This window comes from Diabrotica undecimpunctata, chromosome 4 (assembly GCF_040954645.1).
Source record: "Diabrotica undecimpunctata isolate CICGRU chromosome 4, icDiaUnde3, whole genome shotgun sequence".
NCBI lineage: Eukaryota > Metazoa > Arthropoda > Insecta > Coleoptera > Chrysomelidae > Diabrotica > Diabrotica undecimpunctata.
This window is the reverse complement of record NC_092806.1, coordinates 93,662,761-93,690,515: the sequence shown is the minus strand read 5'-3', so window position 1 is coordinate 93,690,515 and position 27,755 is coordinate 93,662,761. Positions and strand designations below refer to the sequence as shown.

The window sequence follows — 27,755 nt, the reverse complement described above, 5'->3', positions numbered from 1 at the left end:
GATAAAAAAACTGATTCAAAAATATATTCAAATATCTTACATTTCATTACAATGGCAAATTAATTTAGAGATGTATAGAATAATTATTCAGAAAGCGTGGGGTATTATTCTCCAATGTATAACTTTATTTTTGTTAGAATGAAGAGCAATTTTGTTACCAAATAATGTATCTTCTTGATATATATGATTTGACATTATGATCTAGTGAAGCCGCAGTTAAGGATGGACAGCAATGTTCACCTCTAATCTCAGCCCAACCGTAGGTTGGACCAAAACGTTCACCTGACGCCTGACGTGTGAAGCGCCTTCACCCAAGTACCTCCACGGAGGGCACTCCGAGGAAGCATAAGAAGTCACGCAGTGGTGGAAACACCGCTGCGCCTTCCCAAAGCTTTGCGGAAGCTACCTTAAGACATCTCTAGGTTGCCATCTGCTAGGTAGACTTACTCGGGTGAGATCATCAGAGTAATCTGTGATGACGATGAGGCGCTTGCATGGCTGGAAAAGGCTACAGCTGATCTCAAACCGTGGGAGGAAGCATCACTGGCTGTTGTTAGTCAGGTTAAGCTCCCAAAACTTACCAAAGCCTCTCTATGGATACCGGAGGATGCTGTTAGCCTCTGATGGCCCAGAAAGAGTGCTGCGGAGGTTAGCGGCGCAAAATCCAGACATGGCAGTTGCGAGATGGTGCACCTTCCACCATGAGGTAAAAAAGGATCCTAAAGGACACCTGTTTGTCTTCGGAATCGGAGACGATGACATGGCTGTCCTTAGGAAAAGGGCAATGAGGCTGATTCACGATGCACGTTCACCTCATTGTATCTAAAAGCAAGCACAAACAAAATGAAGGATACCTCCTCGAAACCAGGAACCTCAGACAACCGACGACGGTTGCTGAGACTGAGACACCTCTGGTCCCACAGCAGGGAGAAGATCATCAGATGATGGTCGACGAACTCTGCGGAGGAGGTTCCGAAACAACTGAGGCTGTCTCCTCCTCAACCGAGGAGAAAATGGACACCTAAAAAGAACCGAAACGATACCTAAGCCATAATAAGGTTGCGATTATTAGCATACAATAACTGCTCTTAGCAGCCTAAACGGTCAAATTTTCAGCTTTCCAAGCAATCAACAACGAGAACAGCAATATATGTTCCCATAAAAATCAAAGCCTCCCTCATGGCGCAGTGCCCATGGGGAAAGGGCAAAAATAGAGAGTTGATACTAGCATCCGTCTACCTACCCTCAGATGCAGCCACCCTACCACCAACAAGGAAAATGGAAGATCTGGTAGACCATTATCTCAGTCAGAAGGTAGAACTTATTATCGGCTGCGATTCGAACTCTCACCACTTAGGCTGGGGCAGCAGAGATAACAACGCTCGAGGTAAGTCTCTTTATGACTATATTATTATAAAAGGTTTGTATATGTTAAATACCTACCTTTATTAATGTTCGTAGCCAAACAGTCATAGATATCACGCTTGCAACAGCTGAAATAGCGAACAAGATTCAGAACTGGCAGGTATCGGAGGATATTTCTATGTCTGACCACCGCTAGCTAACCTATAATATTAGTCCGGAAAAAAGCCTTATCAAATCGCGCGACTCTAGGACGGATGTAGAACTCTACAACCGACTCTTAGAAGATGCTCTGCGGAATGAAAAGGCTTCAACTCCAGGAACTAATACAGAATTGAAAAGGTATACGGTATCTATCCAAAACAAAATAAGCTATGCTTATAAAAAATCCTGTCCAATAAAGATGGTCTGGGAAAGTCGCAAAACCAACTCTTGGTGGTGCACTGAATTGGAACACCTTAGGAAGATAGCAAGAACAGATTTTAATAGAGCGAAACGGACCAAACTCAAAGAGGATTGGGATTCTTATCAATCAAATCTCAGAGAGTTTAACAAAGTCTGCAGACAAAGACAAAGAGCTGCTTGGAGAACCTTCTGTAAGGAAATCGAAGATTTCCCGCAGGCTTCCAGGCTACAAAAAGCGCTCTCAAAGGACCCACATCGGCATGTCGGCATACTAACGAAGTAAGATGGGAACAAAACTCCAACCTTCGCGAAAGTGCTGAGGTCCTGATGAAAACACACTTTCCCGGTTCTAGTGTTTCAACAGCACCAAACCGGATGGAGAAAGCAATCATACCCTCAATAAACGACTGACATCTCGCCAGAACAATGATTAATGAGGAAAAGGTAAAATGAGCCATATTGTGCTTCACCCCTTTCAAATCACCAGGGCCTGACGGCATATATCCAGCCCTACTACGGTGGGGACTGGATATCCTTCTGCCGCACCTCGTGGAAATATTCAGAGCCTCTTTGGTTCTGAGATATATTCCTAGGAAGTGGAGAGAAGTACGTGTGGTCTTCATACCAAAACCATTTAGGATTGACTACACCCTACCAAAGGCTTTCCGACCAATTAGCCTAACATCCTTTCTGTTGAAAACGATGGAAAGGCTATGCGAGAGGTACATAAGGGATGAAGTTCTGGTCCATAACCCACTTTACCCAAATCAACATGCATATACTTCGGGAAGATCTACCGATTCTGCACTGCATCATGTAGTGGGAAGAATTAAAAGATCGCTGGATAAGAAAGAATCCATCCTAGGTATATTCATAGACATTGAGGGAGCGTTTGATAAAACCACATTCCCAACTATCACCCAACAGCTCAACGTCAGGAATGTTCCCCTGGCCATAAGCGAATGGATATTCAGTATGCTCTCTAATAGAGCAATAAGCATAAATGTAGAAGACGTTTCTGTTAGAGGCATGGTTACGAGGGGGTGCTATCACCACTACTCTGGAACATAGTTCTAAATACCCTGGTTGACCAACTCAGCAGCAACGGTTTCTACACAATAGCCTATGCAGACGATATTGCTGCCCTGCAAAGCGGTAAGTTTGAGAACACACTATGTGAGAGATCACAACTTGCTCTCCGACTAATAGAAACATGGTGCAAGGAACACTCACTATCTATAAATCCTAAGAAAACAGAGGTGGTCCTCTTTACCAGGAAAAGAAGAATCACGGGCTTATTAGCCCCAAGGATTCTAAACTACAGTTTAAAGTTTTCTGACGAGGTGAAGTACCTTGATATTACCCTTGACAGGAAGTTAACATGTACTCACACTTAGATGGTAGAGCTAAAAGAGCATATATTGCCTATGAGCAGTGTCGACGAACGGTCGGACGCACCTGGAGCCTCACGCTCAGGGTGATCGCCTGGGTCTACACCGCTGTCATTAGGCCAATGCTAACTTACGGAGCTATTGCTTGGGTACCAAAAGTGTGGTCTATTGTGGCCTAAGTGTTGTAAAACTTAACTCGCCCTCCGTACTCTACAGATACAGATACAGATACAGAATGTCTTGTTTTTGCATGATAACATTAAAACTGTGGTACTAAGAAATTAAACAATACTTTATATAATATTTCTATTTGAATGCAATTGAAATTGATGAACTGATGTTCGCTGTTATATCTAGACCCTTTTTAATCGGTTATAAAAAGTAATTATCAATACTTTACCCAATGTAGACATTGCATTATCTCAGCCTTAAAGATTGATTTATGGTGTGAGGCGATACACAGTCTATCTTTGCACAAGTGTGATATTGACTACGAAGTATTTTTCACATTACATACCTTTTTAGTCACAGAATCTAAAACGATTAAATTAAGCATTTTGTTCCTATACAACAGAATATATCAAACAAATACCGCATTATGAAACTGTAAATTTCGAATTTTGTAACTCACAACGCTTTTGTAGTCTGTTTACATTTTCGTGCTTAATTTGTTTTTACAAAATAGGTTGTAGCGAACAACCATTAGCTCAACGCAAGCTTTCTTGGAGAAAGTGTATATGTATAACCTAATAATGAGAAGTAATATTTTCGAACACCTAAATAGACAATTGATTATTTGACATTTCGTAATTTTTACATTGACCTACGCTACGGTTGATTTAAATGTTTTGATTCGTAATTCGTATAAATATGAATTAAGACATATGTACAAAGATTCAGCAGACCAACTGCAGGTATTTGAGCTTATCAAGTTAGCGCTGGTAGACAAAAAATTAATTATTTAAAGCAGATAAATTTAACAAAAACATTTAAGAACGTGGTACATTTTAGTCAATTTAACGATAATGATTTTATGCAAGTACACACTAACAACTTAAATAGTTGAAGAATTAAAACGAATCGAAAAGTAACGAAGTTAAAACTGAAAAAGTCAATGTAGAACATGTTTTTCATAAACTTAAAGAGCCAATTGTTGTTGAAAACTGGGATCAAAATTGATAAAGATATCAATCGAAATCTAAAACGTGATTCAAAGACAGAGAAAGTTGAAGCTTAAGTTAAAGGAAGTTAACTGATAAGGGTATTTACGCAAAAAACAGAAAATGCAGTTGCGTCGCAACTAAAAAATAGATAATGCTGTCCAATTGCTTACGTAATATATATATATATATATATATATATATATATATATATATATATATATATATATATATATATATATATATATATATATATATATATATATATATATATATATATGTATAGATTAATATTAATATAGACATATTCTTTTATTTAAAAAAAATACCAATTTAATCCATGTTAAATGAAATTTAATTGTAAAATGTAATGTACATAAAATAAAATGAATTGCTTATTGAAAATCGCAAATTTGCCGAAACGTTTAAGCAAAAGTTAAATAGTTTTTATTTACATCAGACCGACAAACCCATGGAATAAAAAAGTTTCTATTTTTCTGTTTAAATATTCACGGTCAGAAAATAACAAATAATATATATATATATATATATATATATATATATATATATATATATATATATATATATATATATATATATATATATATATATATGAGTAAGAAAAAAGAAGTACTTGTGACTCGTTTGGAAAAAATATATAAATATGTTTTAGATGGGTTGGAGTCAATAAAAGGGGCTATTGGCTAACTATTTTTTATCTCGAGCTTTCAATTGTGTTTACAATTATTTTCAAGAGCTGATAAAAAATACAAAATATCTTACAAAGTGAATCTAGAAAAAAAAATTATAATAGCTCACCAAATAAAATTAGTTTTGTTAATAAATTGCTGCTAAACATATTTAAAAAAAAACTATTCTAAAAACTGTCTTATCTAATAAATATTTCTTAAATTTTGTAATATAATTTGGAAAAACTTTTACCAAAAGTTTTTCCATTTACCATTTAAAAATCCCAAAAGAATACTTATTATTGATTACGTAAATTGTTTACTCATTTTTATTAGGACAATTAGAAACTAAATCACAGGTATTGAATAACACTATTGTGTCTTGTTTCATAATACTTTTGCTACAAATCTAACCTTAAAGACTCAGCATTTTTACAAAAACATCATCGTTGGCCTAATAACCGATATTGTTATAAATATAGTAAATACACAGTCCATTTAGTTCAGCATAATAATAGTTCGTTAGTTAATCATAATAGTTAATCATAATAATTTGTTCGAGATGTAATTATAGTTACTTGTAAGCTGTAACGTAATCATATAAATAAGTAATGTCATCGATAGGTTAATCCGTGTGTATATAAGTAGCCAATGAATGAGATACATCACAGTTTAATACATTATTTAACCTCTGCGACAAATAAGATTTGGATATGTATCCAAAAGAATATATTCATCCATTATACATTATAGCCACCACGTAGCCCAGAATTTAATCCGCTTGATTTTGGTGTATGGGGTGTATTAAAACAACGTGTCTATAAGAATTCCATAAACATTCGCAACCAACTATGGGAAGAAATGAATACTGCAGCAGTTTCTTTAGAACCAATGATGCTATTTAATATGAGACGATCTTTTATGGAATAATTTGACCAATGAATTAAAGAAAATGGTGGACATATCGAACACTTACTTTGACAAAAAGTTATGTTATTTAGTTTAACTATTTCTTAATTTGGTTTGTACACAAAATATTTTGATTATGACTTTAATTTAACATAAAACGTAAAATGTTTGATGTAAAATCCTACTATTCTGTTTTTCGTCAAATCCTATTATTAATTATTCTGCTAATATATTTATTTTATTTAATATTTCGTTAACTATTAACTTTAGTTAAAGGTATTTTATACCAAAATTTAGATTTATTAATGTTTCTGTCTATTTTTCCTTCGTTGCCTGGAGTAATTGCCAGAATTATGCAGCTGGTTTGTAAAATACGATTATCTCGAAAACTGTTGAGTTTTGAAGTTATTTCTTATCACAAATACAGGTAACTCAAAGAGCAAAAAAGTTAAGTGCAAATTTATGCCACACATGTGGCGCCCTTTATCAGCTACATCAAAGTGTGTATCAAATTATAATTTCTTATATTTAAAAGTACCCAATTGTGAATTTTTATGCATAAATGTTTACAAATATGAAAGTTATAGCGAAAAATAAAATTTTAAATTTGCATTTTAACACCCCGTATCTTTCTTAATATCAACATTTTATTAAAGCCATTTGGCTTAAATCGTAATATTTTAAAATGTAGAATCTACTGTTTCTTTTTGTACAATTACTTAAGGACCACCCTGTATATATATATATATATATATATATATATATATATATATATATATATATATACATCCCGCTATCATTTGAAACTCTTTTCACGTTGCAGTAATTTAGCATCACCAAGAAATGCTATCATTTTCTAATTATAAGTCGTGTATATTCGTTTAGTGTATCTTTTTAGTCTTGACACCGTTGTCGGTTTTTCAATACTTCGATTTTTTTATATATTTAATTTTTTACACTTAACAGTAATTTTAACCTCTATACGTAAAATCGTTGTTTTGGTATCAGTACAGTATCGATAGATGTTGCCCATATATATATATATATATATATATATATATATATATATATATATATATATATATATATATATATATATATATATATATATATATATATTTATCTATATTTATAAACACCGTAGGTACATAATATCGATCGGTTTGGGTTGAGTTCAAAGAACGAAATAAAACTCCACTAACCGGTTAGCTGGCTGGATTCTTGAACTGAATAGGTATATTTTCGTTTAGGTGGATATTAAATTTCGTAGGTACTTTTTTATAGAGAATTGTGGTAAAGTTTATTACATTTTTCTATTAAAATAATAAATAACTATTTAAACGTATAATTTTTTATTTATAATGATAAAATTTGTAATATTGTTTCCAAAGTTAAAAATTCGTATAGAAGAATAAAAAAAATAATAAAAACTTACACTTTTTACATTAGAATGAATAACTGAAAATAATTTGCAGCAACTAGTTTTTTGTAAAACAGTTTTTGAAAAATTTTGAGGTAAATGGTTAACTACCGGTTTTTTAATAGGTAGATACTTGGGATTTGGTCCTTAAAAACTCTCAATGACGAAAAATTGAAAATCGCAAAGGGACATCTTCTTTTGATATTTACTGTTATATAGGAAATATGCATTCAGCAAGATGAATTTATATTTATTATATTGAGCAATTAACTTAGGTTTCTCAGATACCAATACTCTTCTTGACCTAGTATTAACCAAGTGATAACCAAATTCTGAATATATCATGTATAATGTCTCTTTTATCTCTGCACTTGGTCACACATATTCCTTCAGGACTGTAAATACTGACGACTTCACGTTTTTTTAGTTTTTTTGACAAGTGAGAATTGTCTATTCGGTTATTTCTTAATATGGGCTATGAGCAATTGTCTAGTCAAGTCAACACTATTATAGAAGTTACCCATACTTTTCCAGTAGTAATTCAACGGTTCATCTTAATTGTCCCCATATTATGGAACATAAGCCCGAGAAAAGTCGTAAATTCTGTTTGTGTTGTCGCTTTCCAAAGAGCAATCCTCGATTTTTCTGAACGACTTTGTGCAAATATTTCGTCAGAGTCATTCAGAGTCACTTCCACCATTAATTTAATCTACATCGTCCTCGCCAGATGCTTCTAACAATGATTGTAATTCAGCAGTGGTCAATCTATGTTTATGTTCACATCTAGCTTTTTTAGATGTCGAAGGCATATTATTTACATCCATTTTTTTATACATACTATAACTCACTTTTACGGAGGTAATTAACAATAAAAACGTTCTACTAGAAACTATCAACTTACGACTTCCAATACTATAAGGCCACTTGAGGCACAATACGTTTTTACTCAATAACAGTTCCTGTATAAGTAAAATTGTTTTTAATGTGCTTAATTGAAGCACACTAGACATATTGCAGTTTTGCCATCACATTCTTCAGAGTATGTTTTAACTTTTCTATCGGCCTTTCTACTAGTCATGCTTCTTCTTAAAATTTTGTAACATCTTGTACACTTTCTTCTCTTTGTATTATCTACATCGCTTTGCCTGAGATGGTATTTTTGGGTGTAATTGGTCGTAAGGGTTACAACATTTCTTTATTTGCAAATGCCTTCGCGAACTCTAGTCTGAACTCAAGGATAGGTTGTCGCTTTTTTTACGTTTTCTATTATTCAGCAGCTAAGCATTGACTACTGCGGTATTAAATATTAATTCCACTGCCACTTTCCGATACCACTTCAGAATTTTGCGTATTGGGCTTTGGTAAGAAGCCACTTGATCACTAAAATCAACACTCTTTTTCACCAAGTTATAATCGAGAATAGTTTGTGGTTTTAGTACTTGTGTATAATTTTTCTTTTCATTTGATTAAACCAAATACAACTATTATGTTTAAATGTTGTAAGGATTAAAACTGGTCTTTTGTCGACCCATTTTTCCACTTGTAAAATCAATAATGGGGTTAAAGTTTCATCGTGAGTAACTGGTTGCAACTTTTTTAATCAAGATTTTGGTTTTACATGTTTTTATAGTAAAACATCTGCACATGAATAATTCGTTTCTTGAACAATGATTTCAATTCATCGACCAATATTCAAAAATAAGGTGTTTTTACGTCGTCCGGAATATTATAAACTGGTTCTCTTTCACAAAGTATTGGAAGTATGGTTTACATTCTATATTTAGAAAAATTTTTTACTGCAACTCTTGTTCGACCTAAACTAAATTAATACACAAAACAAATTAATCTATTTTTTTTTATAGAAGTGCAGATTCCTGTCGGATTTTTATCAGTGCGGCATGAGTCACTGGTGTCTCGTATATCCGGACCTCTTACCGCCTTACAAACATAATTCTCAATTAGCAGTGCGGTACAAGATACATTTAGGTAGTATAATCTTAAACCCGTAATAGGACCATAAGACCGTATGCAATATTAAGTGTTATAAAATTAAAAAGTGAATAAAAAAATACAATAAAAAAGTGCAATATTAAGTGATATTTAAAAAATGGTAAGTCATTAACGGGCGTACAGTTAAAAACAAAAGTTTTCAGTGTTCTATTGCTTGATTATTATTATCTGGTATTCTGAAAACGTTGACATTTTTTCCTGGTCTGATCTTCCTTAACTAACGTCATCTTTCTTAATTGGTGGGTTATGTTGTTCAGGTCTCTTTAAGTCTTTTTGTTGCTATTCATACTGAATGATATTCTTTAGACAATGTGCTAATGTAGTGTTCAAATGTGCCATTGCGTGCATCATGTAGCGCTGATCTTTAATTGTCTGATTAGTCGATTATATTTGTGTTCGTCGTTAAGATTTCGGCTTCTTGGTCATCTACCTCTTGCTCTTCATTTTTCGACTATTAGTTGTATAATATAATTCGGAGTGTTATTTGTGTTTTCTTGATTTGGAATTGTTAATCGTGTAGCTCCATATGAAAGAGTAGAAGATGAAAACGGCAGCATATTCATCCATAAAAAATGGAAACGCGATAAAGATATCTGAAACAACTGTTTTATGTTATAAGAGATGAAATAGTCCGAAATTACCAAAACAGGTGAACAGGGCACTATAAAGAGGAAGTAGAATTAGCTATGAAACAGTTTGAATGGGGAAAAGAAGTAAGCTTAGACCAAATACCAGCAGGAATTATTCAACTGAGGAAAAAAATTAAATGGATAACAATATTCACTCCATTTATAGAAAAGGCGGTGACCCGCAAAAATTTTAAGAAGTTCTTTAATAGCCTCTAGTCAACAATTGCCTAATTATGTTTAAAAAACGTACGGAATGCACTGTATATACTAACCCAAGTCGTCAACATACTTGTTGTTGCATCAAGCATGTTGTATTACGATCAACCTAAAGGTTATGCACGACTCCCCTTGTATGGGTACACAGGCATGCACCCGAGCGGGAGAAAAAAGATTTGTCATACCGTTACATTATGTCACATTTTAACGTTGAATATTTTATGGTCCCCTTTGGGTTATAAAACGAATAATCGCCTTTTTCTCGCACAGATCCCGCCTATGTAACTTTACAAAGCGAGTCGTTTGCTGGGTATTAAAGAACCGTCTATGGCAATCATATAATTTTACGCTAATATTTCACGTTCTACGCCGCATTCCACGTTTGACACACTGTGTTGTTTAGTTTTCTGCCATTATATTTGTTAAATCCTATCTCATTCTCGTCACAGCGTCAAGGAGCAGTAAATGTGTGCAGTGAACGGGAGGTATATGTCTAACAGTGAACGTTGGAGCTTTTTCGAGTTTATCATATCTTCTTTGAGTGCCTCTCCTATCTGAAATTGGATATCATTAGGGCGATTCTATTTTTATTTACTGCTGTTTTGAATAATTCTTTAGTGGTACAGTCAAACCACTCTCTTAAATTTCTCATCCAGGACATTCTTCTACGGCCTGGATTTCTGCGTTCTTGGATTTTTCCTTGCATTATATTTTGTAGGAATGTGTACTTTTGTCCTCTCATCAGGTGGCCAAAGTATTCAAGTTTTCTCTTTTTTATATTCAATATAACTTCTGGATCGTTATTTATTCTGCGTATTGTAATTTTATCCACCCAACTTATTTTTAGTATACGGCGGTAGCACCACATCTTAAAGCTTTCAAGATTTTTAACATTCTTCTGTTTAAGAGTCCATGCCTCAACACCGTAAAGCAAAGTACTGAATACATACTAAGTAGTTAACTAAAAGTGGACGTATGCAAAGAGATGTATGACGTAATCGTATGGTATTCGCTAAATCCTGTCAAGTAATATGCCACACACCTCTGTGCGTTAATTCGTTTTATTGCTGCCAGTTTAAGGTGTTATTAGATGCCGCCATGTTTAATTTCTCTCCACCATCGTATTATCTCCGTTAAATCTTATCATTTTAGGCTCCGTATGTCATGATTAGACCTATAGGACCGGAGATACGCAACTAAGGCTCTTTTGACATAACATATATAGGAGCAAAGATACATACCTAAGGTCCTTTTGACGTGTTGATGTATTTGATTTCTACTGTACGTCACGATTGGATTAATAGTATCGAAGATACATAACTAAAGCCCTTTTGCCAGGCTTCTTCTTCTTGTAGTTCCATGACCGTTATCGATCGTTGGATCTCATGTTGGTTACCATATTCACTACCGTGATTTTATTGACAGCAGCTCTAAATAACGATGTAGTTTTCCATACCATTGCCATTTTTCAGCCATGATGTTCTTCTTCTACCAGGACCACGATTACCTTGGATCTTTCCCTGAATGATCAGATGTAAAAGATCATATTTTTCAGAGTGTCTCATAATGTGACCGAAGTATTCCAGCTTGCGTTTCTTTATTATATTGACCAGTTGTGTTGTTTGGTTCAGCCGTCTAAGGACCTCTTCATTTCTAACTCTGTGGACCCAGCTTATTTTCAGTAGTTGTCTGTATACCCACATCTCAAAGGTTGTCAAGCGTCTAAGGATAGCCTCAGCTAGAGTCCACGCTTCCACTCCATACAGCAGGACAGGAAAGATGTAGCAAGATGTCATTCGAACTCTAAGGTCAATGCTAAGATCGTGACTGCAAAGTACGTTTCTCATTTTTACAAAGGCAGCTCGGGCTTGTTCTATTCGGCTTTTAATTTCTGCGGTTCGATCCCAGTTCTCATTGATATTACTGCCGAGATCCACGAGTTTCTCTACTCTGTCCAGTGTGGCATCTCCGACTTTTATACCGTCATCCTGTATATAATTATGTTTGCTATCCTATATTTAGTTTTCTTAACGTTGAGTTTTAATCCATACTGATCACAAGTCTGTTTTATTTTGTTCATTAGATTTTGAAGGTCTTCTCCGCAATTAGCAAGCACTAAGGTATCGTCGGCATATCTAATATTGTTGACGGTTACTCCATTCACAATAATACCTTCGGTTGTCTCCATTAAGGCTTCCTTAAATCTTTCCTCCGAATATAAGTTAAAAAGTAAAGGCGACAATATACAGCCTTGTCTCACTCTTCTTTTTATATTTATTTCATCCGACAGTTCTTGTTCAACCTTTATTCTTGCCACTTGATGCCAGTATAGATTTGTAATTATTCGTAGATCTTTATCGTCCAATCCCGCTGTTTCCAATATTTCTAGCATTTTGTTATGTCGGACTTTGTCAAAAGCCTTTTGCCAGGCTACTCTATTTAATTTTTATACCTCATTGTATTCTATTAGTTAAATTCTATCATTTGAGGTACGAAACGTCACGATTGGACTAATAGGACCGCAGATACATAACTAAGGCCCTTTTGACAAGCTGATGTATTTTATTTTTCTATCTTGTTGTATTCGATTGGTTAAATCCTGTCATTTGCGGTACTGTACGTTACGATGGGCCACTAAAAACGAAGATACGTAACTAAGGCCCTTTTGACGTGATGCTGTATTTGATTTCTATGTCATTGTATTCTATTGGTTAAGTGCTATCATTTGAAGTATCGTAGGTCACGATTGGACTAATAGGACCGAACATACATAACTAAGGCAATTTTGACTTGCTACCCCATTCAATTTTTATACCTCATTGTATTTTATTTGTTAAATCCTTTTATTTGAGGTACTACACGTCATGATTGGACTAATAGAACTAAAGATACACAACTAAGGCCCTTTTGGCATTGTTCTGCATTTGATATTTTTATCCCATTGTATTCTTTATGTTAAATAGTATCATTAGAGGTACTATACGTCACGATTGGGCTAATAGAACCGAAGATATATAATTAAGGCCTTTTTGACATGCTGCTATATTTGATTTTTCTGTCTTATTGTATTTTATTGGTTAAATCCTATCATTTGAGGGCTGTACGTCGCCACTGGACCAATTGGAGCGAAGATACAATAGGTAGTTGCAATATATCATAACCCGTTACTTTTAACTAAACATGATGCCAGAATGATTTGTGGATGAAATATATATATATATATATATATATATATATATATATATATATATATATATATATATATATATATATATATATATATATATATAGAAAAGAAATTTAATCTTTGCAGATAAGTTAAAAAGTAAACTTTTAAATATTGGGGAAATCTGCAAGAAAGACTCTAATGAGTATCAATTGTTTCGCCGAACGTTTTCGCCAAAGAGAATTAATTTGGCTTCTTCAGGGCTGAAAGAGAATAAATTATAATTAGCTACCGTATATTATCTATTAAAAACATTATTGATCTTACCGTAACTTAGAATTTTAGAGTTAGAATATTAAAACTTTGCCAGTAACAACATAATGGTGTTTTTTGTTACTATGTGCAAAAAAACAGTTTTTTTAACGTTGGAAATGTATGGTAGCTTTGAACTTATAACGTAAAGGTTTACCCAAGGTTAATCGAAAAACAAGCCTCTATTATCCAATAACTCATTAAATTTGGAAATCCGTGAAAAGTTTACAAGATGTTACGTGTGGTCTGTACTTTTGTATGGATGTGAAACTTGGACTTTAAACGCCGATATCATGAATAAAATCGAGGCGTTTGAGATGTGGTTGTATCGAAGGATACTAAAAATTCCATGGACTAGCAGAACCAGAAACGAAGAAGTTCTTCGAAGAATGGGACATCAACGAACTCTATTAAATATTATTAAGAGGCGTAAACTAGAATATCTTGGACATATAATCAGAGGACCAAGATATGAGTTCCTTCGGCTAATTCTCAACGGTAAAATCGAAGGAAAGAAATGGATAGGACGGAAGAAACTCTCTTGGTTGAGGAATTTACGGCAGTGGACAGGTTTGACAGCGGACCAATTGCTACACGTAGCGCAAGACCGAGATCAGTATAAAAATATTATAAGCATGGTAGTCGCCGACGTTCCGTAGGGATATGGCACTCTAAGAAGAAGAATCGAAAAACCCAATGTAACTACAACCTTGGGTAAACCTTTACGTTTTAAGTTCAAAGCTACCATACATTTCCAAAGTTAAAAAAACTGTTTTTTGCACATAGTAACAAAAAACACCATTATGTTGTTACTGGCAAAGTTTTTTTTTTAATATTCTAACTCTAAAATTCTAAGGTACGGTAAGATCAATAATGTTTTTAATAGATAATAATGGTAGCTAATTATAATTTATTCTCTTTCAGCCCTGAAGAAGCCAAATTAATTCTCTTTGGCGAAAACGTTCGGCGAAACAATTGATACTCATTAGAGTCGTTCTTGCAGATTTCCCCAATACTTAAGAGTTTACTTTTTAACTTATATGCAAAGATTAAATTTCTTTTCTATATATATATATATATATATATATATATATATATATATATATATATATATATATATATATATATGAAGACTACAGGGGAAAAACGCTGTAAGTCAATTTTTTAAATTTTTGGAAAACGCGATTTTTAGATTAAAAACTTCGTAATTCATAAATAAACATGCTAAAACACTGTTGTATTGAGTTTTTGGCAACTCATATATACAGAGTATGATATTATAAAACTGAAATTGTCATGTACAGTAGGTAACAAGAGAAATTAAAAAAAAAAACAACCAAAGGTCTGGAGGAAAAAGGCAAAAACGCTGTAATTGACAAAATATAATATTAATTCAACGAAAGAAAAAAATAAACAGAACTAGACTTGTTTAACTTAACTAAAGCTAAAAACAAATGAATCAATAACATTGTAAAATTCTTAAGATAAAAAATAAGTCATGTTTTTTTTTAGCTGATCAAAATACATTGTTCCTTTTTCTGAACAAATTTTTTTTAAAAATTGGAGATCTTTGTATTTTGCCATTGGGAATGGGCAGTGAAACGGTATAGGATCGAGCAGGAAAAACGAATTCTTTTGCAGTATACGGTGGTTCCCTACCAGTCACTTTTTTGTTAATGACAGCAGAAACCATTGTTGCATTGTAGGTGTCTCTGAAATAAATTAGTCTGGGATGTTTCTTTGAAATGCTTAATTCTCTTATTGGTCTAGTTTTAAAAGGTGCTTTTGTAGCATACATAGGTGCAAGAAAAGTGTTCTAGCTATGCACCAAGTAGTTATCAACCACTTGTACTTTATAAGGCGCTGGTTTTTGACGAGCCAATCGTAACACTGCTTCCCAATCTTCTGGGGTTTCTGCTGCACTTTTTTGGTTAACGATACCAAAATCTTTATCCGTCTCCATGTAGGAGTGACCTCTTATAAGAAAGGTCACTAAAATAGAGTCAAATCTGTTTATTTTATGGACTAAATAATGTAGAAACCGGAATACCGTCCAATTTTTATTTTGGCCTCCACACGAATCACAGAAAATCACTAAATTACGAACTTCAGGAGAAAGCTGGATTGTCACATAGTCATACAGAAATGAGCAAACTTCATTGGCACCCCTTCGAGCTACTGTCTCAGGGTACGAGTACATAACAACATCATTATCACTAAGTCGATGGACATTAAAGGAGTAGAAAGACAACTGCCTTTTATAATACACGTCGTTACTCGTAATATTAGGCATTGGAAGGTTTTTATTATAGTCCATGGCTATGACTTCATATTCTCTTGAGGTCCTTGCTCGTAGTTTAGCTTTTGTTTTTCGTTTGTAAAATGTCTGTGCTTTCAGCAAGTGAAGTTTCTGCACTTATTAAGTTATATTATTAAGTTTAATAATTAATTTTTCATCTTTACATTCACTTATTTTTATTTTGGAAGCATCACAAATGCTGCAAGTGTCGGTTCTGGGATACCCAAAGGAGATATTAAAGCGTGTGTTGAATGTTTTTCTATATACTTCATAGCACACTGCTCTATTGGGATGTTTCTCTAGGAACATTTTGTACATCTTTTTAATGTTAAGTTCCTCTGGAAGGTACTTCCTGCTAGATTTTTTTAGGCTGTAGACTCATGCGCCCTTTGAATGATTTTATGTGATTTAAAATTAACTGCATAGTTTCTTCAGACATTTTATTGGGTCTTGAGCCATGTTTACCTCTATTGTCCTTGGCAATTGTACCATCTTTTAGGGCTTTTTGTACAGTTTGCAATCTTCTCGTAGATATGCCATAAAGAGCAACAAAAGCTTTTTGACAAACCTGAACGTCTTTTGCAAGTGATGTATGATCCTCATCATTAGTTACCGCAAGGCGAATTCTGTAATAAAAAGAGCCATCTCTTACGTTGCAATTCTCTTCGTCTTTTCTTGGCCTTCTTTGAGTTACAGGAAGTATGGATATTAGACCACCCAAATACACACTTTGCTCGTCCCAATTCAGCACAGAATTAAAATTACAAATAATTGTATTTCTTTGTTCAACCGTTATATTTTCAAAACACTGATAACGTTTACAACGGCAGTCCTCGCCTGTTTCGTGAGTTTGCACTTTTAGCGCTTTAGCTACATCACATAATCGCCCAAAACTTTTTCGTTTTCTTGTAGTTTTTGACTGTAAAGCCTCTTCAATTTCACTGTCCTCACTTTCCATATTAATAAACAATAGTTCAAACTTACTAAACGTTAAAAAACAAACTGTGATTATGATCATAATGATACTAAAATAAACAACTTGTATGAATGCTGAACACTGAGACTGTGATTTCCCGTTGTAAATTGTACCTACGGACAGGCGCATTAAGCACCTAAATCTGACTTATAGCATTGTTGCCTAGTTTAACCTTGACTTGCAGCGCTCTTCCATTGTACAGCATTATTTTATTCGTTTGTAACGTTTGACTTATTGCACTTTTATTTTGTTTGATATTTGTGGATTGTACTACGTGTATCCAAGTATCGAAAAATGTATTCATCAAAAAATCGATAAAAATTGACTTACAGCGTTTTTCCCCTGTAGTCTTCATATATATATATATATATATATATATATATATATATATATATATATATATATATATATATATAATATATATATGCCTAAACTTACTATTTCGTTGTGAGTAATATTATATTCAACAGCGATGCCAAATTTCTGATGCTAAAATGATTGATAATGAAAGTGGGATATACATTTTCTTGTATATAATGGCAGCGAGTAAACGGTAAAACCCTGAACTAAATATATATATAATATTTTCACTGTACCATCATTTTAGACTCAAACTTTTCTGGAATAAACTTATATAACTCAGTAAGGGATAAAAAGAGAAAGCGGATATTTTAAAATACCAACACGGTATCAAAACTCTAATCAATGAGCTGGTTAAAATTCTTTTAACAGGTACAGGAAAAAAGTTATTAAGGTCTTGTAAAGTAGCGTCGATATACAGATGCTACTTTGCAAGACGATGCTAAATTGATGGTAAAAGCATAATGTATCGATGCTAAAAATGATAGGAGGATATATATATATATAGAATGAATCGGAAGTATTTGCTGACAACGTAAGGAAGCAAACGTTAAATATTGGGTTTGCAGCAATAAAAAATGAAACGTGTACTCTTTTAAATCTTTATTCCAAGCTTTCGGACATTGGTTATGTCCTTCATCAGGGAGCTACAAATGTGATGAACAAATTGTTGGCGTTGGTATAATTAATTAAAAATTCACTACTTACAAACTTAATGAGGTTGTATCAACGAAGATGTATTATAATGTTGATAAAATTTATCACAGTCTCTCATCTTTTTTTAATATACAAAACCTATTTTTATGTTTAAAAATTTAAAAAATTACTGTACATCCAAAAACACTTAATTATTCTAAATAAATAAATGAATAAATATAAATTTTTGGATGTACAGTAATTTTTTAAAAATTTTAAACAAAAAATAGGTTTTGTATATTAAAAAAAGATGAGAGACTGTGATAAATTTTATCAACATTATATTACATCTTCGTTGATACAACCTCATTAAGTTTGTAAGTAGTGAATTTTTAATTAATTATACCAACGCCAACAATTTGTTCATCACATTTGTAGCTCCCTGATGAAGGACATAACCAATGTCCGAAAGCTTGGAATAAAGATTTAAAAAAGTACACGTTTCATTTTTTATTGCTGCAAACCCAATATTTAACGTTTACTTTATATATATATATATATATATATATATATATATATATATATATACTGAAATGATATTGTTTAAAAAATTAATTTATAAGTTATATACTACATAATATTAGATATAAAAAAGTATTTGATTATTTTAAATAAGTTATATACTAGAGAATTTTATAAAAATATATTTATGTGAGGGCATTTTAAGAAATTAGCATATAATAATAGTAAAAAGTTGTATTTTAGTAGTTATGATTTTGTAGATATATTTAAGTGAGCCATGTGACTAGGCAACACACTATACATACTCTCCAAGTGACATTTTAGGAATATAAAGTGGGGTTATAATAATAATGTTAGTTTAAAAGGTTTAATTTATATATATTTAATGATTTAAATGTTTATTCTGATCTGAAAAGCCTAAATGTCAACAAAATTATCAATAGAACATTAACGAATTATCCAGAATGCAGAATTTGACCTTTGTTTATGTTGGAACATTCTGGAATAATGATTATGTCGGTGAATCGAACAGATATTTTTTTCGAGAACATCCATATAGAAGAAATAGAACTAAATCGAACATGATATCTTACCAGATGGTTCTGGAACATCCGAAAAGATATAAATACCCGTGATTTGGATTCAAGATGGCCAGTTTATTATGAAAGTTAGTAGAAGATAGACTCATTTAGTTAGTGAAGTCAATTGTTCAGAATTTTCAAGACAGTCAATCAGTTACAAATAGTCCAATTGTTTAATATAGTGAGTTAAATGAAGATTAAAAATTATGCACATTTATAATTATACACAAATAATTATTGAAGATTAAAAAAGTATATTAGAAGAATATTGGAAGAAATTAAAATTATATTATGATTGGAGATTAGTATAAATCAACTTATAATAATTGGATATTGGTATATTGAAAAGAAGAATAAATATAAATGCTGTTTTGCTGGTTTGCTTGGTGGTTTATAAATGCTGGTGAAGAAAAATATATCTTAAATTGGTAGAAGCTGATAATTGGAAAAAGTAATTTCACAAAAACAAAGATAACCGAAGTACGAAGTCATTCAGTGGTGATTAGAATCTATATAGTGGAAAACAGTTCATTTAGGCATTCAGTGAAAGAAAGGTACAAAATTTTGTTAATATAATTTAGTTAGTGTCATAACAATTTCAATTTTGAAGATAGTTTGTTTAAATTTTACATTGTCTATAGAATTTAATTAGTTTTATAAGAATATCAATTTAAAGATAGTTTATTTTAAATTTACATTGGCTAGGTTAGATATATATATGTGTGTTTCATAATAGTTATAATAAAGATAATTTAAAAAAGTACTTACAAACTAATTCTTTGAGAACCGCGATAAAAACCCTATATTCTTAAAAATACTCATTGCTCATCATTCAAACAAACAATACATCATAACAATACATATATATATATATATATATATATATATATATATATATAATTGGAATAATATGACTATTTTTTTACTACAAAAGTGATTTACTTCAATATCGTATTAAAAATACAAATTCAGGGATTGACCACGAGGATGTACCACCAAGACCCATTTTAAATATTAATACAAAAGATAGAATAGATAGAAGAATTTTCAGCACTTTTCAGGCAATTGTAGAAATCAAATTCAGGATTGGAATCAAGAAAATATTTGTCCACGAGGTCTTTTATCTTTATTGGGCGATTCTGATTTTAATTTTTTCGGCAGTATTTTCTGCAATATTTTCACATTCTAAGATTGTTTAAAGACATATAAAAAATTTAAGACGTATCAGTTACTGTGATAAAGAAATGTTTTTGAATCATATGTTCAGATGTTCAAATGAGAAATTAAATTAGTGGTTATTGGAACTGCATGGACTGATTTGTGTGGGAAAATCGTTTACCGAGCAAAAGAGTGCATCTAGATTAAATCCTTCAAGAAGATAAGAAAAATACCTACTTAAGTTTAGTAAGAGTTTAAAGTAAGTATGACTTTAAAGTTGCAATTCTTTAATCGTTTAAATTAGATACAATTTAATTCATCCATAAAACATTTCCCTGGCGAACTTCTTTTTCTTTTTTAAGACTTAAAAAGTGCACTTAACGTAATCTAGGTGATGTAGACATGAAAAAGGCAGAGTATTTTAAATTCATGATATAATTTCTCTTCGGTTATGTTTGGTTTTCTCACTGTTGTCCAAAGTGTGCTAGCTTAATTAGAATATTTTTGCTACCAGTTGTTCCGCAGAAAGAGCGTTCTCTTTTTTTACAGATACTAAAAAAGTATTTGCCAAATTCTCAAAAACAAGACAGGTTATCAGCTTTATCGTTAAATCATATTGAGAGTGCGTTGTTAGAGAGTATGAGGTCATCATACCAAAAGTTTAAGATGCTGTGATAAATGTTGTCGCTTGGCGGAAAACTCCGAAGAATAGAATTCAATTTCAAAAACTAGACGGGAAGACATATCTTCAGTCAGCATGTATACATTTGGGGTAGGTACACACTTTTGTTTTACTTTTTTTTTTCATGGTTTGGTTACATTTAACTTTTGTTATAATTAGTATTATATTTACTCTCACCATGTATATTGCTTCGTACCAGATTTTATTGTATACCTTAGTTTATCAGGTTTCGCCTTTAGGTTAAACTATACTTCACTGTTCTTTCTTATATTCTGAGTGGAGTAAAGTTTCAGAATATTTTTATTGATTTTAATTACTTACCTTGGAGAGGATCGCTCTTGGTAGTATTCGCAAAATTCAGTTTTGCACTAGTTGTCTGATATGTGGGAGTATCATCTACTTCTATGAAATGATCATCGGGTAGTATGCTTGCATCCACTGGCATTTCAAAGAATTTCAATAACGCCTATAAAAGTTATAAGATACGACATATTTTTATCTAATATAAATCAATATCAATGTCAATTATAAATGAAAAAGAAAGCACCTACTATTTTTAATGGATAATAACCACTATATTAAATTATTTCGTTTTGTTACTTGGTAATACACAAAAAATCCTTTTTTTTTTGGTTACCAATACTAAAAGAAGAAACCATTAAAAATAAAATACCACTATTAGTAAGTCAATAACATATTGAGGACAAATCATTTATGTTTTAAAATCATATACATACAAAATTAGAAGTTTGTTAATATTACGAGTAAACTTAATGTAAGACCAAGTACCTACCGTGTTGGGATAGTATCATGAGTTTTTTTCTGGGTTTTCCTTATTATTTCCAATGGGATTACCAACAAGAAAATTTTACTGTTATGATTTGGTGTGGTTACCTTTAAAGACAAATCACATGCTATGTTTTTTTGACAGCTATTTTCAAGTTACAGTTAATTTCATATAATCAAATGAACTAGTCTCCAATAAAGCCATCCCTCAAAAGCACCTCAAACTATTGACAATATCATTTTAGAGTCCTCCACCTTTTTTAGAGTCCTATTGGTCTGAATTATCATTATGAATGAAACAAAAAAATTAAAATATTATAATTTTTTTTTTGTATTGCGAACTAACAAACCAAAATAATTTGTTAAATTTTTATGTCGAGAACAATTTCCGAAGTGGAAATCGAAACGTAAAATTAGCGATTTTTTAATTATTATTGTGTTTTTTCCATTAAAAATGCTACAAGAAAATAGTTTCAGAACCACAAAATAAAAATATACACACAAAATATGATAGGCGCAGGTACGCACGCCAGACTCCTCACAATAAACATCTAAAATTGTAAGAATATGATAATTCTACCTCTGTAGTAAGTGATAATTGCATTTTGAATTTTGACTAAGTAAATCTATATATTATTTCAAATGATACCTGTGATATCTTCTATTTTATGTTTTATACAACATGGTTCATAGGAGACTAAATTTTCTTGTGTATTATGCAAATAAAAAATAGAAATTTTTAATTTTCTATTATTATTAAATCACTTTACCTGTAATAGCTGGGGCCAATAGTTTTGATACTTTCCAGAAAATATCTCTGGACTTTCGCATAACAATTTTGTTACACCGCAAGCTACAATTTTTCTATCGACGGCTGCAGAAACTTTTTGTATTTCGGCAACATATAGTTTTTCAAGCACCTTACCAAACATTCTAAAATTCATTTTTAAAATTTAAACAACCAGAAGGAGAGTAATAATAGTAAATTCAATGTATTTAATTGTAAAGTATTAAATCAGATACAATATAGTCCACAATAAACAGTATCGAAATTATGATGGATCATATTATCATTAATCTAGAATTAAAATCATCTGGAAAATGGTTCAAACAATTGAGGAAAAATGTTTGTAGTGGAGCTATATTTCTGCCCTAATGGAAATTGAGAGACAATGACTGAAGTTTGAAACAAGTCCCAGAAAAATATACAAGGCAATTTTTAAAACCGTTGAGTAATATCGTCATACTGGTATTCTCTATAAACTTGTGTCTGCAAACTTAACTTCTAATTGTCGAAGAATAGTTTTTACCAACAATAACCAGGGCCACGTTCTTTAATACATCTTATACTCTCCAAAAAGAAGGATGTGTCTGAATGATGATACAACATACAGCCACTGTCAATCAAGAGCGTCATAGAAAAAATATTATTACACTTCTGCGAGAGATTTGCAGAACTTTTGATACGCACGAAACATAGAGGTGCTATGGCAAGTGTTTTAAGAAGATGCACTTACGTCCATCGCCTTTATTTACGAATATATTGAAGATACGAAAATCTAATGAAACGTATTTCGAATATCAATTGGCTTATTTTACATCTTTTATTAACTATTATACAAGACCTCGGGACTTCGACAGATAAGAAGTCTGATTAGTCAGCTCATGACTGTAAGAAAGGGCAGTGCTCACATATCGTGTAAAGGCTATAGTCCACCCTGTACCAAGCATCATATGGGCAGGATAGTATTACACCTCAGTATTGAGGAGCGCAATAGTCACCTTACAAATGTCACTGTATGATGAGCCAGTTGTGGTGCGGCTGCCAGAGATGATAATTTGCAGATTGGCATGGAGAAGATATGTATTGTTTGAGTATGTGTGACTATGTGAACGATGTTTCATCAAGAAATCTACAATTAATGACATATACACTACAAGCTCATGGGACATTTTTAGGGGATCATTTGACCCAACATGAATCACAAATAAATCAGTACTACAATATATAATAACAACTTTAGAAACTAAGCGGCACATTCTTATTAGTACTCAAAGCACAGGAGTTCAAATTAAAGATTGCGCCTTAGACTTCTCACCCCTGTTTCTCAAATTGCCAAAAATGGGGAAAAAGTTTTCCGAAACTTGAAAATTTTCCTGCTCCTGTTACCAACATTTTTATACGGCATTAGATCGCAAGTTATTATTTTTGGACTACCAAAGGTGAGCTTATCTGATCTGTAACTCACCTGTATTGCTAACAATTGACAGCCTAGTTCCTAACGTTGTTATTAGATATTGTAGTATTATTTTAAATGAGATTCATTAAAAATCTACCATGGGCTTGTAGTCTAATAGCAGCAGCCCCTATCTCATGTTCTCAGTTGATCTGCGGGTATTTATTTGGTTATACCTTATTAACACAAGTCCTATTGTCCTGTATATCCATCCCATATTAGCCATTGGAACGTAAGTATCAGGGATGAGAAGTTTTCCATGCAGTCTGTCCTGCGCGAAGTCTTACTCAGCTTAGAATTTCCCCCGCACAATCTAACTGTGTATCAGGTTTCGTATCAGGGATGAGAACTTTCCCACCAGTCTGTCCTGCGAGGAGTCTTTCTTACTTTAGAATTTCCCCGCACAATCTAAGACCGGAAGAGTTGTATTTTAGTCAGATATATAAAAAAAATAATTACAAATCTTTATTGTAATCAGACCGCAAATCTCAAAATTGAGGCTGAACACACCGAATATGTGAAAATTTGCGTAGAGAATTTGCGAACAATATTGTTGAAAACCAAGCTCACGATATTTAACAAGAAAACGATAACAGGAGGTTAACTCTACATCCACCAAACCCCAGTAGAAAGAGTGACGCATTGCAACTACGCCGGCACCGTAATAAATGAATAATGGAATAACCATAATAATAACCAGGAGATCAAAGCGCGCATCCGAAAAGCTTCAACCGGATAGGGCCTTCTTCAAGAGCCAAAACCTTTCTCTGAATATAAAAGTAGGAATGCTGCGATGCTATGTCTTCTCTGTCCTTTTTTACTGTGTTGAAGCTTGGACCTTGAACGAAGATATGTGCAGAAGGTTGGAAGCATTTGAGATGTGGCTATATCGAAGAATACTTAAGATCCCGTGGACTGACCGAGTAACAAATAAGGAGGTTCTCAGAAGAATGAAGAAGAACCAAGAAGTACCTACTGATCATCATCAAATCTCAAAAGTCACAATACTTCTCACACATTATGCGAAATGAATCCAGATATGCCCTGCTACAAGTTATCCTGCAAGGAAAAATATTTGGAAAGTGAGGTCCACGAAGAAGAACATCCTGGTTAAAGAATCTGAGAACCTGGTTCAACACAACATCTGTGCAGCTTTTTCGCGCTGCTGCAGATAAGTTAAGATTTCCATGATGATCGCTAACATTCGTCACAGATAGGCACATCAAAACAGAAGAATCCGCCAGCAAATATTGGAGAACTACGAAAAAAAGTAATAACCTATTTTTAGCGATTACGGCATTCACGGGTTTGTTAATATATTTAATATTCTGCAAAACTTTTATGAAGTTGACATCATAACCATGCGTATTTTAAACATGCCGCTTAATGTTCATTTTCGTTGCTGTTTATTTTGACTAATAGCGTACTAGTCTGATAAAATCAAAATAGCATGATGATTAAAATAAAAGTTTACTTACTCTGCTTGAATATCGTCAACAGTAGAGATCAGTTCATTTGCTGAATATTTCACCACGTATAAGGAAAAGAAAACTATAAGATTAATTACATATTTTGTGGTCTTACTGGAGGAGAGTCTTAGAAACAAAAGGGAAAATATCCGTTTGTGATAAGGCGCTAGGGCTTCCCTAAAAAAGGACAATTCATAAAATTTACATAGTAAATAAACAAAATAAAAAACTACTTCCTAAATTTTCATAATTTCATGTGCAACGACTGATAATGATTTCGAGGTTACAATATCTATTAAACATTCCCACTCCTTGAATGAAGTTTTACGCAACTGGTCTAACAATAATCAGAAGGAAATGGAATAATAAACGTAAACTTATGAAAATATCAGATCATTAAGGCAAAGGCAAGATTTTCATCTTTTTTTGATATATTTTTTTATATAATTCTTTTATGATTCTGTTTGTTTTTTGTATGACATATTTACAATTTTTTATTTCATTACCTATGCCTATTTATAATCTAAATTTGCAGGGAGTTATATGTTCGTAGACACATTTTTTCATTTTTTTATGGCATATTTAAGATTTTTAATTTTATTACCTAAGCCTACTTATAATTTAAATTTACAAATATATTCGTAAATATATTTTAATGTCTGCTTATTATTTAATAAAATAATTGTATTTAACTTGACAGGTAAAGGACAATTTAGTTCAATTAGCCTTTCATACAATATTTTGATACTTTGTCAACGATACACAAATATCGATATGCTATTGTGCACGCTAGCCCTATCTCTCTCGCACTGCGTGACGTCACGTGCGAAGCAAAGTTTTTCTCAGAACAGGAACGCTTGGACTGTTAGTCGGTTAATATCAAATATATAGGCAATCAAATATAAGCATTAATATTTGGCACTTTATAAGGTGTGTAGTTTACAATGTTTTCATTTTTTCTTGGGTATAGGTTTTCTTATTATTGAAAAATAAAATAACTTTTTTCGACGTTTCGCTACATAAAGTGTGTATATTCATATTAATGAAGAAATATAATATTTTTTCAATTAATAAGCATGAAAATTAATTCTATTGTATACATATTTCGAGGGTAGAATTCATTACTGGAATATTTCCGAAATCGTATATTTTGAAAAAAGTAGAATGGAGAATAACAGCGAAATAACAAGAAAAGTCTAAGGAAAATATTGTAAGAATGGACAGCGAGGAATACTCGACAGATGAAGGGAGAAAAAGAAAAGGAGAAAATATAGATTTTTTCACAGCAACAAAACACCAAGAACTCCTACAAAACGCCAAACAACTGAATCTGAGAAATTAGACCAGTTATTAATAATGATGAAAGAAATGAACACAACTCAAAAAGATATGAAGCAAGAACAGGAAGAACTAAAAACTGAAATAAGAGAAATTAAAGACCAACAAAACAAAACAAACGAAGCTTACTAAAACTGACAATAGAAAACGAACAATTAAAAAAAGAAAATCAGGATATAAAAAAAGAGAATTCAGAAATAAGGAGAGAGTTACAAGAAATGAAAAAAGCAGTCAAAATGATCGAAAACAAAATAGAAGAAAAAACAACATTGCAATGAATGGTCTAAAAATGGATACAAATGAACCAAGCAGTCTAAAAGAAAGAATAAAAGGACTTTTTAATAAACATCTTCAAATTGATATTACACCTACAACAGTAAAAAAATAGGCGAGAATACATGCGTAATAGAACTAAGAAATGAAGAGGAAAAACACGAGATCATGGCAAAAAAATATAAACTAAAAAACGTCGTAGGAGAGAAAGTATTCATCAATGATGACTTGACTAGAGAAGAGAAAGAAAAGAAACAAAGAAAAATGGAGATGGAACAAAATAAAAAAGAAACTGGAAAAACATCCAAAAAACTAGAAAACTACACCCACAAGAGGAATACTGATAACGACCAAAGCAACGGAAAGGATCTGACAATGACGACCAGGGCGACGAATAGGAATAACGATAGGAAAAAGCACGATGCAAAGGAGAGAGCAAAAGAATGCGTAGGGATAATAATTGCACCGAATAGACTACAATACGTTATAGAAGAAACATATGTTAACCAGAGAATATTATCGCTGAAAATGAAACTGATAAACGAGGAAATATGGACAATAATAACAGCCTACGGAGTAAATAAAGATGCAAAAAAGGAAGAGAATGATAAATTTTTCGAGGAGCTCCAAATGCAAATTGACAGTGGGGAAGAAAATATAATTGTAATGGGAGATCTAAACGGTAGAGTCGGAAATAATAACAATGGAATTGAGGAATGCATGGGAAAAGAAGGAGAAGAAATGAACAAAATAATAGAAATAGAACAAA

The 27,755-nt window shown here is 32.5% G+C and overlaps 1 protein-coding gene across 1 annotated transcript in view; it reads right to left on the bottom strand.

The window, feature by feature from the left end:
- Positions 1 to 27,755, bottom strand: part of Cse1 (chromosome segregation 1) — a 239,371-nt gene that overhangs the window by 314 nt on the left and 211,302 nt on the right. Inside the window, exons 16-18 of the mRNA XM_072529922.1 lie at positions 25,385 to 25,552; positions 22,440 to 22,602; positions 21,205 to 21,349 (exon numbers count right to left, since the gene is read on the bottom strand). Of these exons, the coding sequence (XP_072386023.1) occupies positions 21,205 to 21,349; positions 22,440 to 22,602; positions 25,385 to 25,552 (476 nt within the window). The remainder of the gene's footprint in view (positions 1 to 21,204; positions 21,350 to 22,439; positions 22,603 to 25,384; positions 25,553 to 27,755) is intronic.